Below are 12,777 nucleotides of genomic sequence, written 5' to 3' on the forward strand. Positions count from 1 at the left end.
CGGGGCTCGAACTCACGGACCGCGAGATCGTGACCTGGCTGAAGTCGGACACTTAACCGACTGTGCCACCCAGGCGCCCCTCCTCGTGCTTTTCTTCAGAGTCTCACCGTCTTGCCGGACCGTAAAGGTCTCGTCTGTAACTTGTCTTCACACCGTCTTTAAGGCAGCAAGCGGCTCTCAGCCTCTTTGGCTCTCGGGACCCCTTTACGCCCCTGCAAATCGCAGAGCAGCCAGAGCCAGAGAGCTCCTGTTTGTGCGGGTTACGCCTACCGGTCCGTGGTGTAGACCAGGGCTGAGACGTGGGAAGCGGTTACCTAGTAATTCACTTAAAAATAGCAATAAACTGCTGACTGTTGACACACAGGCCGTATTTCTATTAGCAATAGCAGCATTTTCCCAAGAAAACAGCGAGAAGAGTGGGGCTGTTTCACACGTCTGCAAGCCCCGTAGCGCCCTGCTCTGTGGAAGCCAGCGTGGTTTCCACGGCAGCGTGTGGCCTGTTGCGATGGCACCGCGGGTATACCCCGGAAGGTCCAGGGTGCGCTCGGACCGCACGACACAGAGGCGGCAAAGAGCATGACCCGGTCACCCTGAAAACCGTTCGCCCCAGGAGGGGCCCCTTGGAGGTCTCCTGCCTTAGTATAATCTCCTCTCAGCCTTAATATAGTCAAATTTATTCATGTTTTCTCTCGTTGTTAGTACTTGTTGTACCTTAAGAAACCTCGCCACCCCCAAGGGCTAACAGAGACGTGCTCATAATTTCTACATAATTGACTTTTTTCTGTAGCTGAGGTAAGGGCCCGGTTTTATGCGTTTCCCTGTGGATACCCGCTCCTGGACCTGCCAACCCCGATGCTGGCCACAGCCGCTGTGCACCCAGCTCTGGACAGCAGGGTGGGCTTCCCGGCTCCGTGCTCCTGGCCCCTGCCCCAGACCCAGCCCTCCCGGCTGGGCACCCGCTCCTGTCCTTTTTCAAGTGTTCTGACTCTGCTCAGCCTTCACTCTTGCACGTCAATCTGAGAAGTAGCTATCAGGTTCCACAAAATCCTCTGCTGAATCAAGGGGCATCTGGGGGGCTCAGTCGGTTGGGTGTCCAACTCTTGGTTTCGGCTCAGGTCACGATCTCGCTGTTCATGGGATCAAGCCCCACGTTGGGCTCTGTGATGACAGCACAGAGCCTGCTTGGGATTCTCTCTCCCTCTCTCTCTCTACCACCCCCCCCCACTCTCTCTCTCTCTCTCAAAATAAATAAATAAACATTAAAAAAACACCTCTATTGAATCTGTCAGTCACTTTGGGGAGAATTCAGTCGTTATAAGTTCTTCTCCATAAACACTTCTTCCTTTTCATTTATTTAGATCTCAGTAACATTTTTTCACTGTAGGAGTCTTGAATATCACTTATTAGTTTATGCTCTGGAACTGGATATTTTCTGCTTCTATTCTAAATTGATGGTCATCTTGTCATTGCATTTTTCTGCTTGTTTGTTGCTAGTCTTTGGAAACACAACTCACTTATTATCTCAATCTTATGTCCATCCACCTTGCTAAACTCTTTCGTTATTTCCCATAACTTACAGATTCTTTAGCTTTTCTATCTAAGTAACCAGGTCACCAGCCTGTGCAAAGGTTTTGCATCACGTCTCCCTTCCCATCCTGCTCTGTGCCCACAGGAGCCGCAGCAAGGTGCCAGGTAACACAGTGTAGCGGGCCCGCATCCTGCCTCAGGGACACGGGGCTCAGAAAGTGCTGCTTCTCCCCTTCTGGGGGGAAAAGCCAGGGCGGCGTTTGCTATGTGCCTGCCTTCTGTGCCGTGTCCTATCACGAATGTACCTTAGGCTTTACGAAAATGTTTCTGCACCCTTTGAATTGATCATTGAGATTTTTAATACTTACGCATTTATTTTCTAATGTCAGTTCATCCTTTCCTGCTTAGAGAAACCAGGCCAGCTGTCTTATCTTCTTGGTGCACTGTTGCACTGGATCTGCTGGTGCTTACTCTGGGGTTTTGTGCCGTTTCCGACTGGTACTGGGGGCAGGGCCCTCTCAGTCTGTGCGAGCGCCCCTGCCCCTGCCTGGGAGGGTTTATGTAACGACAGGGCACACCGCTCCTGGAGGGCCGGTCCCACTTACTTATGGGGCCACCTGTTCCCTTTGAAGGAAGTTCTTTCAGTGCTGCTCAATTTTTAACAGTTACAGGGTCCATCTATTTTGTATTTCTCATTGAATCAGCTCTCTGATAAGCTGAATATTTCTGAAATGTACCCATTTTTAATTGTTTTTTAAGGCATCAGTGTTTGGTTGTAGACAGTGTCCCTTCTTAGTCCCTGCACTGTCTGTGGGGCATTGGATAATTTAAATTCTCTTCCCTTGCACTTGTCAGTCGCACTGGGGGGTTTTACTTTGTTAGTTTTTTCAAAGAGCCCACTTTATACCACATGATCTTTCATTTTCTTTTTCGACTGATTCTGCTCTACTTTCCATTCTCTTTTCCTTGTTTTGAGTTTGGTAAGTATCCCTTCTCTAAAATAAGTTGGACACTCAGCTCGTCTGTCTTCAGCCTATCTTCCTTTCTGATATGAACATTTATATCCAAGGCTATGAATTTCCCTCAAAACATAGGTTTAGCTGCATCCTGCAAGCTTTGCCTCGTAGCATCTGCAGTATTTTCTACTTCTAAGTATTTCTTTTAATTCCCACTGGGATTTCTTCTTTAGCCTATGAGTTGTTTGGCAACAAGAATGGGTTGAGTTTTTTCTGCCTTTTTTTGAGGTGTAATACACATACAGAGACACACATGTCACAAGCATGGCAGCACCCTATGGGGTGCAGGGCCAGGTGGGTCCATGATAGAGTCCACAACCCAGCCTGTCCACAGTGACAAGCAGGGTTCCCAAGTCTTAAATGCTTCACATCTCTAAAATCTTCCTATGATGAAAAGTCTTGTTTTCTGAGTTATCTTAATTCCCAACGGGTGATAGGTGATTTTCTTTGTTTTTCCGTCCATGGAGCAAACAATCCTTCTTACCTGACACGTGAAAGGGGACTGCAGAGTGCACTGATGCCTCGGTCCCAGTGTTTGCATGGGGTCCCATGCATCCCCCATCAGCCCTGTGATTCCAGGGTCTCTGTTCTACTCTTGTATTAGCTTCATGCTGGTGCCTGTTCCTGGGGCTGTCAGAACATCCCTAAGCGTCACATCTGGAGGTCTCCAGGTCTCCAGGAATAACTGCACATGTCACATGGGCTCGTCAGGCCTGCCCAGGCACCTGCTCCTGCCTGCGTCCTGGGGTGGCAACCCCCTGCCCATAGGAACCATGGTGGCAAATGTGTTTTCTTCGTGCCACTGCTGCTGTTGGCACCAAGACGCCTCTGGCCCTGACCTCTGTGTCTCTGCACTATTGTGCGGGTGCAGCCCGTTGGAACACTTGCTGGGCATGTCAGGACTGAGCCCATCCCCTTGCCCACCACACACCTTCCAGACCTGTAGCTGGCACAACTCATGCTGCTGCCCACCAGCCCCTGCCGGCCTGGTCTTGCCCCCACATCTGCCCCGGAGAGAGGACAAAGATAGGTAGCAGTCCTCAAGTCCTCATACTGAATTCCCCCTTGTGACCCTACCCCACCACCCACCCACTGCTGGGCTGACCCTTCAGTCTCCCTAAAACCCAAGATGCATGGAAGCTGGCCCTCCTGGGACCATCCTCTGAACATCTCAACCCTTGCTCAGGAAACCCCAGAGATGGGCTAGTTTCCAAAAGCTAAAACTATGACCCATGACCAACATTCAAGGCCTGCCCCAGGCAAGCCCCCGACTGCTACAGGAGTCTTCTCTGGACCTTATCACCCTGAGTATGTTCGGGTTCCAGTGGAGCCTAGCCAGGATGACCTCAACATCCGCCACCCACTATTACTGCCCACTGCCATTTGTCCACAGACATGTATGTCAGGCCTCACAGTGAACAGAACAGATGGGCTCCTGCCTCATGGGAGTCATGGTCTTTCACAGGGGATAGACTTGATGTAGGCAGTGGGCTGGGTCCTGAGAGAGGAGAATGGGGCCTTTCAAGGAGATGACAGGGTCCCCAGCCAGGTCAAAAGTCCCTGGAGGCCACTCTATGAGAAAGTGATATTCAGGTTGGAACCTGAAGGGTGAGTAGGGTTCACCAGATTGAGACCTGGGAGGGGCTTCCAAGACAGAAGGAAATGTGCAAAAATGCTTGAGTGGCAAAGATGCTGATATTGGCCAGTATGTCATGGACAGTGTCATCCAACAACCAATAAGAAGTTTATTTGCTGAGTTATTGTCAAACTAAAAGATATGGAATGATGGATGAGTGGATGGATGGATGTTTGGGTGGGTGGGTGGGTGGATGCATGGATAGATGTGTAGATGGATGGATGGATGGATGGATGGATGTGTGGGTGAGTAGATGGATGACCATAGACAGGTGGTTGGATAGATGGGTACCAGTGTTCCTGAAGGGAAATAGGGAGTGGTAAAGGCAGAAGCAGATACCCTGGCCTTGCAGGCACAGAGACAGGTTTTATTCTCAGAGCTGTGATGAGGGTGGTGGGCAGAACTGCACCCCCACAGCTCATAGTCCCGGCTGGAGTCCTACAGGTAGGGCCTCATAGGGTTTGCCTCTCCTTCTACGCCAAGCATTAGCAACCAGCAAGGTCCCTAAAACAAGGCATCTGCCCGAGTCCTTGAAGCCCCTTGACTTAAGTTTGGCCCCTTCAGGAAGCCCTGGACACTGGCTGTGTGGGACCCCAGGCAGGGGCCCCGGGGTGTGATCGACATGGTCAGTGTGTGAAAAGAGAGAGAAGGCTGCCCTCTTCTTGGGGACCAGGGCTGGGAGTTCCAATGTCTTCTGTGAGAGGTGGGGTAGTGGCCCAGCGGCCCAGCTTTGGGCATGGGGAGAGTGGATGGATTTGGGAGTCATCAGTGCAGCTCAGCCATGTACATGGGGGCCCAAGCAGGCAGCGGGATGCCAACACTGGTTGGTGTGTGGGGTCAGGGGACAGGATTGCCTTGTCTGTAGAGAGCAAGTTTGTGGGCCTGAAGTCTAAGAGGCTTCAGTGGAAAATGACAGAATAAGAGGCTTCAGAGGCCAGGTAGAAACAAGATACATCCCAAAAAAATAAGTAGCTTCTTTTTGTATTGGTAATTACTGGTTAGAGATGAAATGGAAAATGTTTCATTTATAACAGCAACAACAACTATAGAAAGTCCGGAGTAAATACAGCAGGAAGGATAGAAATGTAAAGTGAACCGCTTTTCCAAAGGTAAGAAAATAGGATGAGAGAAAAGGAGGAGACAGACCCCATCCTGCATCTGAGTTTGCCCCAGCTTTTGGGAGGCATAACTGACGTATGACGTTGCACAAGTTTGCGTACAAACTAATGACTTAATACATTTGTATCTTGCAAAATGATTCACACTACTAATAGGGTTAATTAACACCTCCATCACGTCATTACCATTTTTTTGGTTGTGAGAACACTTAGCATCTACTCTCTTAACAACCTTCAAGTGTATAATACAGTGTTGTTCACTGTAGTCACCAAGCTGCACGTTGGATGCCAGGAACTTACACATCTTATAAGCGTGAGTTTCGGTCCTGTCTCCAACATCTCCCTGTTTCCTCCACCCCCAGCCCTTGGCAACCTCCACTCCACTCTCTGTTTCTGTGAGTCTGGCTTTTTTAGATTCCACGTAGAAGTAAGAGCACCCAGCATTTGTCCTCCTGTGTCAGACTTATCTCACACAGCCTAATGCCTTCACGGGCCATCCTTTCCTGTGGCTGAATGATGCTCCTTTCTTTGCTGATTCTTCCAAACACAGACAGGCTGCTTCCACTTCTTGGCTTTTGTAAGCAAAGCTGCGTGAGCATGGGGTGCACACAGCTCTTCGATTGCCTGATTTCACTTCCTTTGGACATGTACCCAGAAGTGGGATGGCTGGATGATAGGGTTATCCTGTGTTTAATTTTTGAGGAATCGCCGTGCTGTTTTCCACATTGGCTGCACCAGTTTGCATTCCCACCAGCACCACATCCACACCAACACATATCACCCCTTGCCTTCTCAATAATAGCCATCCTAACAGGTGTGGTTTTGATTTGCGTTTCCCTGATCGTGAGTGATGGTGAGCATCTTTTCAGGCACCTGTCGGCCATGCGGATGTCTTCTTTGGGAAAACCTCCATTCAGTCCCTCTGCCCATTTTTTAAATCAGATTGTTTCCTTGCTGTTGAGTCGTCTGAGCTCCTCATATATTTTGGATATGAACTGCCTATGAGGCAGGTGGCTTACAAATATGTTCTCCCTTTCTGTAGGTTGTCTTTCCATTATGTCGACTGTTCCCTTCACTCTTCAGAAGCTTGTTATTTGCTGTCATCCCACTTATTTGTTTTTTCTTTTGTTGCTTGTGCTTTGGTGTCGCATCCAAAAACTCATTGCCAAGACCAATGTCTCAGAGCTTCTTCCCTGTGTTTTCTTCTAGGAATGTTATGGCTTGGGGTCTTATGTTAAGTCTTTAATCCATTTTTTGTATATACATACATACATAGGATTATATAAATAGATGAATCATTGATGAGTAGATAGGAGATGATGATGATAGATAGATAGATAGATAGATAGATAGATAGGAAGGGAAGGGAAGAAAGAAGGGTTATTTCCTCAAATTCTCCCATGGAGTAGACAGATACATTTTGTAGCTTTGATGGTATTTGTGATCTCACAATTTGGATAGCACATTGCAAGTCAAAAGCCCCAAAGAGATAACTTGGGCATCGTGGGATCATGCTCCATGGGATTCATACTGAAATGTATCTCTGCATGAGAGATTAGTTTTCCTTCCAGCACCTCCCTAGGCAAAGGCACTAGGCAGAGGTCGCTGCATGTTCCTCTCCAGGCCCATCTTGTCCAAAAATACACCTGAACCAGACCCTCCTCCCACACCACTCCGCACACACCGCTATTAAGTCCTTGGTTCATTCTGCTGATTGTTTACTTGTTCATCTGCCCCTTGGTCCATGACTTCTCTTCCTGTGCTCTGACAGTCGGGATCATGTCTCTTCTCTTCTTGATTTTTGAATTTTTCCACAATATAATCATGCCCACAAAAACATCATATTAAATACACTTTGGTGGTAAGAGCTGTCGTAAGGATACATGGCAGTCACTGATTGCCATGTCACCATATGCCTCCTTCTGTGAAGCTTGGTTAAGAAAATCAAAATTGAAAAATCCAAATGTATAGCATCTAGGATTCTGCTCAGGGCTAATTGTCTAGAACTAAATCCTCAAGGTCTGCTTCTCTTGGTGCCCTTTTGTGACCTCTGCCTGACTCTAGCCCCAAGCCTTCAGTCTAGATCTTTCTATATTAAGATTCAATCCAAAGAAGATAATTCTGGGGGCACCTAGGTGATTCAGTTCATTAAGCGTCCAACTTCAGCTCACGTCATGATCTCACAGATTGTTGGTTGGAAACCTGTGTCGGGCTCTGTGCTGACAGCTCAGAGCCTAGAGCTGCTTTGGATTCTGTGTCTCCCTCTCTCTCTGCCCCTCTCCTGCTCACACTCTGTCTCTCTGTCTCTCAAAAATGAATATATGTTAAAAAAAATTTCAAAACAAAGAAGGTAATTCTGGTCGGCTTTGATCTTGCTGAAAAGTCTCAAGCACTTTGGGATTCTCTGGTTTTGTCTGAGATTCTGCCTATTTTAATTTTTTTTCTCATGTGTGAACAAGAGTGCATATCACACTGTTATCACTGAAATAGCATTGGAGGAAAGGTGATCAATTATCTTTGCTTTTATACATCTTTGTGCAGTAATGTTCCAATTGTTCCAGTGAGATTGCATTGCTATTTTAATTTCAACAGCTCAAATAAAAAAAAAAAAACTTTAAATTTTGTTTTAAATATTTAATCCATTTTGAGTTCATTTTTGTCCATTTTTGTAAGTGGTGCAAGATAGTCCAGCTTCTTTGTTCTGCAGGTGATTATCCAGTTGCCCAACATTTATTGAAGAGATTGTCCTTTCCCCATGGAGTATTACTGGCTCCCTTGTCAAATATTGGTTGACTGTATAGACTTGAGTTTATTTCTGGACTCTCAATTCAGTTCCATTGGTCTGTGTGTCTGTTTGTATTCCAGTACCATGCTGTTTGGACTGCTATAGCTTTGAAATCAGGACATGTGATGCCTCCAGCTTTATTCTTCTTTCTCAGGATTGCTTTGGCTATTTAGGGGTCTATTTCTTTCTATTTCTGTGAAAAATGCCATCAGAATTTTGATAGGGATTGCATTCAATCTATAGATGACTTTGGGTAGTATGGACAAATATTTAACAATACTAATTCTAAAAGTACTAACAATACCAATACAAAAATTTAACAATACGAATTCTTCCAGCCCGGGAATATGGCGTCTCTTCCCATTTATTTGTGTCTTCTTTAATTTCTTTCACCAAACTTTTTTGTTCTTAAACTTTTTTTAAATCTTTTTAATGTTTATTTATTTTTGAGAGAAAGGGAGAGAGAGGGAAAGAGCATGAGTGGAGGAGGGGTGGAGAGAGACACAGAATCCAAAGCAGGCCCCAGGCTCCGAGCTGTCAGCACAGAGCCTGATGCGGAGCTTGAATTCACAAACTGTGAGATCATGACCTGAGCCAAAGTCGGACGCTCAACCGACTGAGCCACCCAGGTGCCCCAAAGTCTTAAACTTTTAAATGTACAAAGTTTTCACTTCTTTGGTTAGATTTATTCTTAATTATGTTTTTGACGCTATTGTGAATGGGATTGTTTTCTGTATTTATTTTCCTATATTTCATTGTTAGTGGACCAAAGATAACTGGCTTCTGCATATGGATTTTGTGTCCTGCAACTTTACGGAATTGTTGATCCTTCTAACAGGGTTCTGGTAGACTCGTCAGGCTCTTCTGTATGTAGGATTATATTGTGTGCAAATAGAGACAGTTTTACCTCTTCCCTTCTGATTTGGATGTATTTTATTTCTTTTTCTTGCCTGATTGCTCTGTCTGGGACTTCCAGGGCTGTGTTGCATAGGAGAGGGGACAGTGGGCACCCTTGTCTTGCTCTGATCTTAGAGGAGAAGGACTCAACCTGTCACCGTTGAGTGTGATGTTAGCTGGGGAGGCTTGTCACATGCGGCCTTTGTTATGTTGAGATATGTTTCTTCCCCACTCGGTCTCTTGAGAGTTTTTATCATGAAAGATGATGAATTTTGTCAAATGCTTTTGCTGCACCTACTGAGGTGGTCGTACAATTTTCATCCTTCATTCTACTAATGTCATCATCAAGTTGGCTGATGTGCAGGTGCTGAACCACCCTTGCAACCCTGGGACAAATCCCACTTGACCGTGGTGCGTGATCCTTATGATTGTTGTTGAATTCAGTTTGTTGACATTTTGCTGAGAATTTATACATCTATGTTCATCAGGGATATTGGCCTATAGTTTTCTTTTGGTTCCTTATCTGGCATTGGTATCAGAGTAGTGTTGGCCTCACAAAATGAGTTTGCAAGTGTTCCCTTGTCTTTAATTTTCTGGAAGAATTCAAGAAGGATTGGTATTAATTCTTCTTTAAATATTTGGTAGAATTCATTAGGGAAACCATCTGGTCCTGGGCTTTTCTTTGTTGAGAGGTCTTTGATTACAGATTCAATCTCTTTTCTAGTAATGGTCTGTCCAGATTTTCGATGTCTTCATGGTTCAGTCTTGGTGTGTTTTATGTTTCTAGGAATTTATCCACTTTTTTCTAGGTTATCCGATTTGTTGCCGCGCAGTTGTTCGTACTAGTCTCTTAAGATCCTGTGGATTTCTGTGGTGTTACTTGTAATGTCTCCTCGTTCCCTTCCGATTCTGTTAATTCGAGTCTTGTCTTTTTTTCCCGGTTAGTCCAGCACTAGGGTCCACAGCCAGGACCGAGGTCTGTCTTGCCTATTACCTGACACACAGGTGGGCGACACTCCCTCCAGGTTCCCTTGGTGGGAGACACTGGCTCCCACAACCCCCACAGAGAGGCTCTTGGCCATGGACGGAGGTTGAATTGCTGTTGAGGAACAGGCCCTGGGACATGTTGGTGGCCATCTTGGTGACATCCTAAGCATTTTATCTTGTAAGAATTCTGCGATGTCAGTGCAATTACAATAAAATCCCAACTGTTTTTAGTTTGTTTTCTCAATGGGAATAGGAGAACTTATATTTGTTTTCTAAAACCTGACAAATGTGAAAATAATCAAACTTTTTAAGAAAAAAAAGGAATGACAACTTGTCCTCAGGACGTGAAAATACACTCTGAAGCTACTATAATTAAAATAGCACCGTCTGGACAGGAGGACAGGAGGAGAGGCCAGCTGGTTCTCAGGGTCCCAGGGGAGCCAGCGGGACGGGCAGTGGCTCAGCAGCAGAGGGTGGGATCTTCTTTAAATGGTGCCAGGGGGTGCCCTCTACCAGGAGGGAAAGAAGCCCAGACCCTGCAGCACGCCAGCACTCTGACACACTTCAAATGGATCAGAGCTGGGTGTGTACAAATTATAAAATATTGGAGGAAACAAAAGCAAGCTGTCTTTATCATCTCGGGTTAGGGAGGTTCCTCCTAAGAAGCAGCTGAAGAAAAAGTGTCTGATTTCACAAATTAAACCTTAGACGTTATGAAGGTCAAGGGGCGCGTGGCTGGCTCAGTTGGAGGACCGTGCGACTCTCGGTCTCGGGGTCGTGAGTTCGAGCCCCACCTTAGGTATAGAGACTACTTAAATAAAAGTAAAAACTTAAAACAAAAGGAAGTTTTGAATGTCAAAAACTGCACGAACCGCGTCGAAAGCTAAGTGACAAGTGGAGAGAACATATGTGTGGCACACAGACCAGGAGCCCGATCCCCAGTGCGCCAAGCGTGCGCCCCAAACAGGCCACGACGCGGTGGAGGTAGGGAGTCCGCGAGTGGGCAGAAAGAGGAAAAGTTAAATCCGTGCCCAGCGATGCTCAGTCTCATTCACAATGAGAGAAATGCAGGTTTAAAAATAGAAGACTCCGCCCTTCAGAGACACGGCAGCCTTCACAGGTGGGACCCTAGCGTCTCTGCACCCTGGGTGGGGGCTGGGGTGAGCCGGGAGCCCGGGAGGGGCACCGGTGGGCGCAGCCGGGCCAGCACAGACCCCACACCCACGCACCTGGGGCCCCGCGGTGGGGGGAGGCGCTACCTTGGCCGTGCTTGCGCCGGCCCTACAGAGCAGCCGTGGTCCCCGAAAACACCCGTTCCTGGCCAGAGGAGCAGAGGCCGTGTGGGGACAAGCCACGCTCCACGGCACCGACAGGCTCTTTGGTGCCGCAGGCTCACATCTACTCTCTGGGGGCCACGCTGAAGGCGGCCCTCGAGTATGTGGCCGAGCCCGAGCCCGAGCCCGAGCCCAGGCTGAGCCAGGACCTGGAGGCCTTACTGAGCCAGATGCAGGCAGAGAACCCCAGGGACCGGCCAGACCTCCAGGTAAAGACTCGTCGGCCATCCCCGCACTTCAACCCCAGGCCGAGACCTGAGACCCTCCCCACGGCCCCGATGCCCCAGCACACACCCACGGGACCCTCCTGTCCCCATACCTCGCCCCTCTGTCATACGGGCTCTCCCCCTGGGATTCGGTGGCATTGCATCTTGCTTAAACCAGAACTTGATTTCTTATTATGCATTGTTATTATGAAGAGGCGTGGCTTATAATTCTCATGGGCTAAACAGAATCTCCTGGTTTCCCGTAATCCCAGGACACAGGGTGTTTTTATGCCAGAAAGTAGATGTGGCGGGCGGGCGGGCTGTCGGCCACAGGGCTTCCTCGTGGTGAGCGGTCCCGGCTGAGGCGCTCACACACATGTCTGCAGAGCATCATAGCGCTGTGTGAAAAGAAGATGCTTTTCACGTCCTCCTGCCGCCTGTGCCGGAGCCTCTCGGCCGTCGGGAGGAGGGTGCTCTCCATTGAGTCTTTCGGAGCATTTCAAGGTAAGCACACGCACACACGTACGCGCACATGCGCACAGATGGTCACGCACACGTGCGCACGCCTGCACATACCCACTCACATACGTGCCTGTGAACGTGCACAGGTCTCAGCACAGATCACACACGTGTTCACACCTCTGTACTCTCACACCATGAAACACCCACGTGTACACATGCAAACAGACCACGTGTGCCCCACAAGCACACGTGTTCACACTCACATTAACACGCATGAAAGTGCAAAGTCATACACCTCTTCATCCTCGTACACAAGCATGCACACTTGTGCACAAAGACAGCACTCTCCCACACATACAAACCCGTTGTGCAAACGTGCACGCAGATCAACACGTACACACTCACCCTCTCAGTCACTTTGTGCACGCTTTGCAGACCCCCGTGCGGCTGGGGGTGAAAACCCAGGTCCTGGTGAGAAGTGACCGGTATTAGGCCTCTTGTCTCTGTCCTAGTCTGTGAGCAGGTCAGTCCCTGGACACGGGGACATTTCACTCTTCGTTTCCGTTTGCCAACACCACGCAGTGTCTCTGAGGCCCGTTGCTTCTCTGCTATGGAAGCTGTTGCTGAAGCACCTGGGACTTTCTCAGCTCACGTGAGACTCTGGCACGGTCTCAGGTGGCCTTCCGAACAAATGCCCGCATCGCTCTGCCCTGTGCCTGCATCGAGGAGCCTGGAGGGCCCTCGGGGGAGGCACGTGTGGCCGGAGGGACCCGCCACACCGGGGACCACGGGCCTGAGGCGTGGCTCCA

The 12,777-nt window shown here is 48.2% G+C and overlaps 1 protein-coding gene across 2 annotated transcripts in view; it reads left to right on the forward strand.

Annotated features, from left to right (window-relative positions):
* KNDC1 (kinase non-catalytic C-lobe domain containing 1) overlaps positions 1-12,777 on the forward strand; it is a 63,347-nt gene that overhangs the window by 9,394 nt on the left and 41,176 nt on the right. For both annotated transcript variants that reach the window (XM_049645927.1, XM_049645928.1), the window contains exons 4-5: positions 11,357-11,509; positions 11,893-12,010. In XM_049645927.1, the coding sequence (XP_049501884.1) occupies positions 11,357-11,509; positions 11,893-12,010 (271 nt within the window). The remainder of the gene's footprint in view (positions 1-11,356; positions 11,510-11,892; positions 12,011-12,777) is intronic.

The sequence above is a fragment of the Panthera uncia genome, chromosome D2, assembly GCF_023721935.1.
Source record: "Panthera uncia isolate 11264 chromosome D2, Puncia_PCG_1.0, whole genome shotgun sequence".
Lineage (NCBI taxonomy): Eukaryota > Metazoa > Chordata > Mammalia > Carnivora > Felidae > Panthera > Panthera uncia.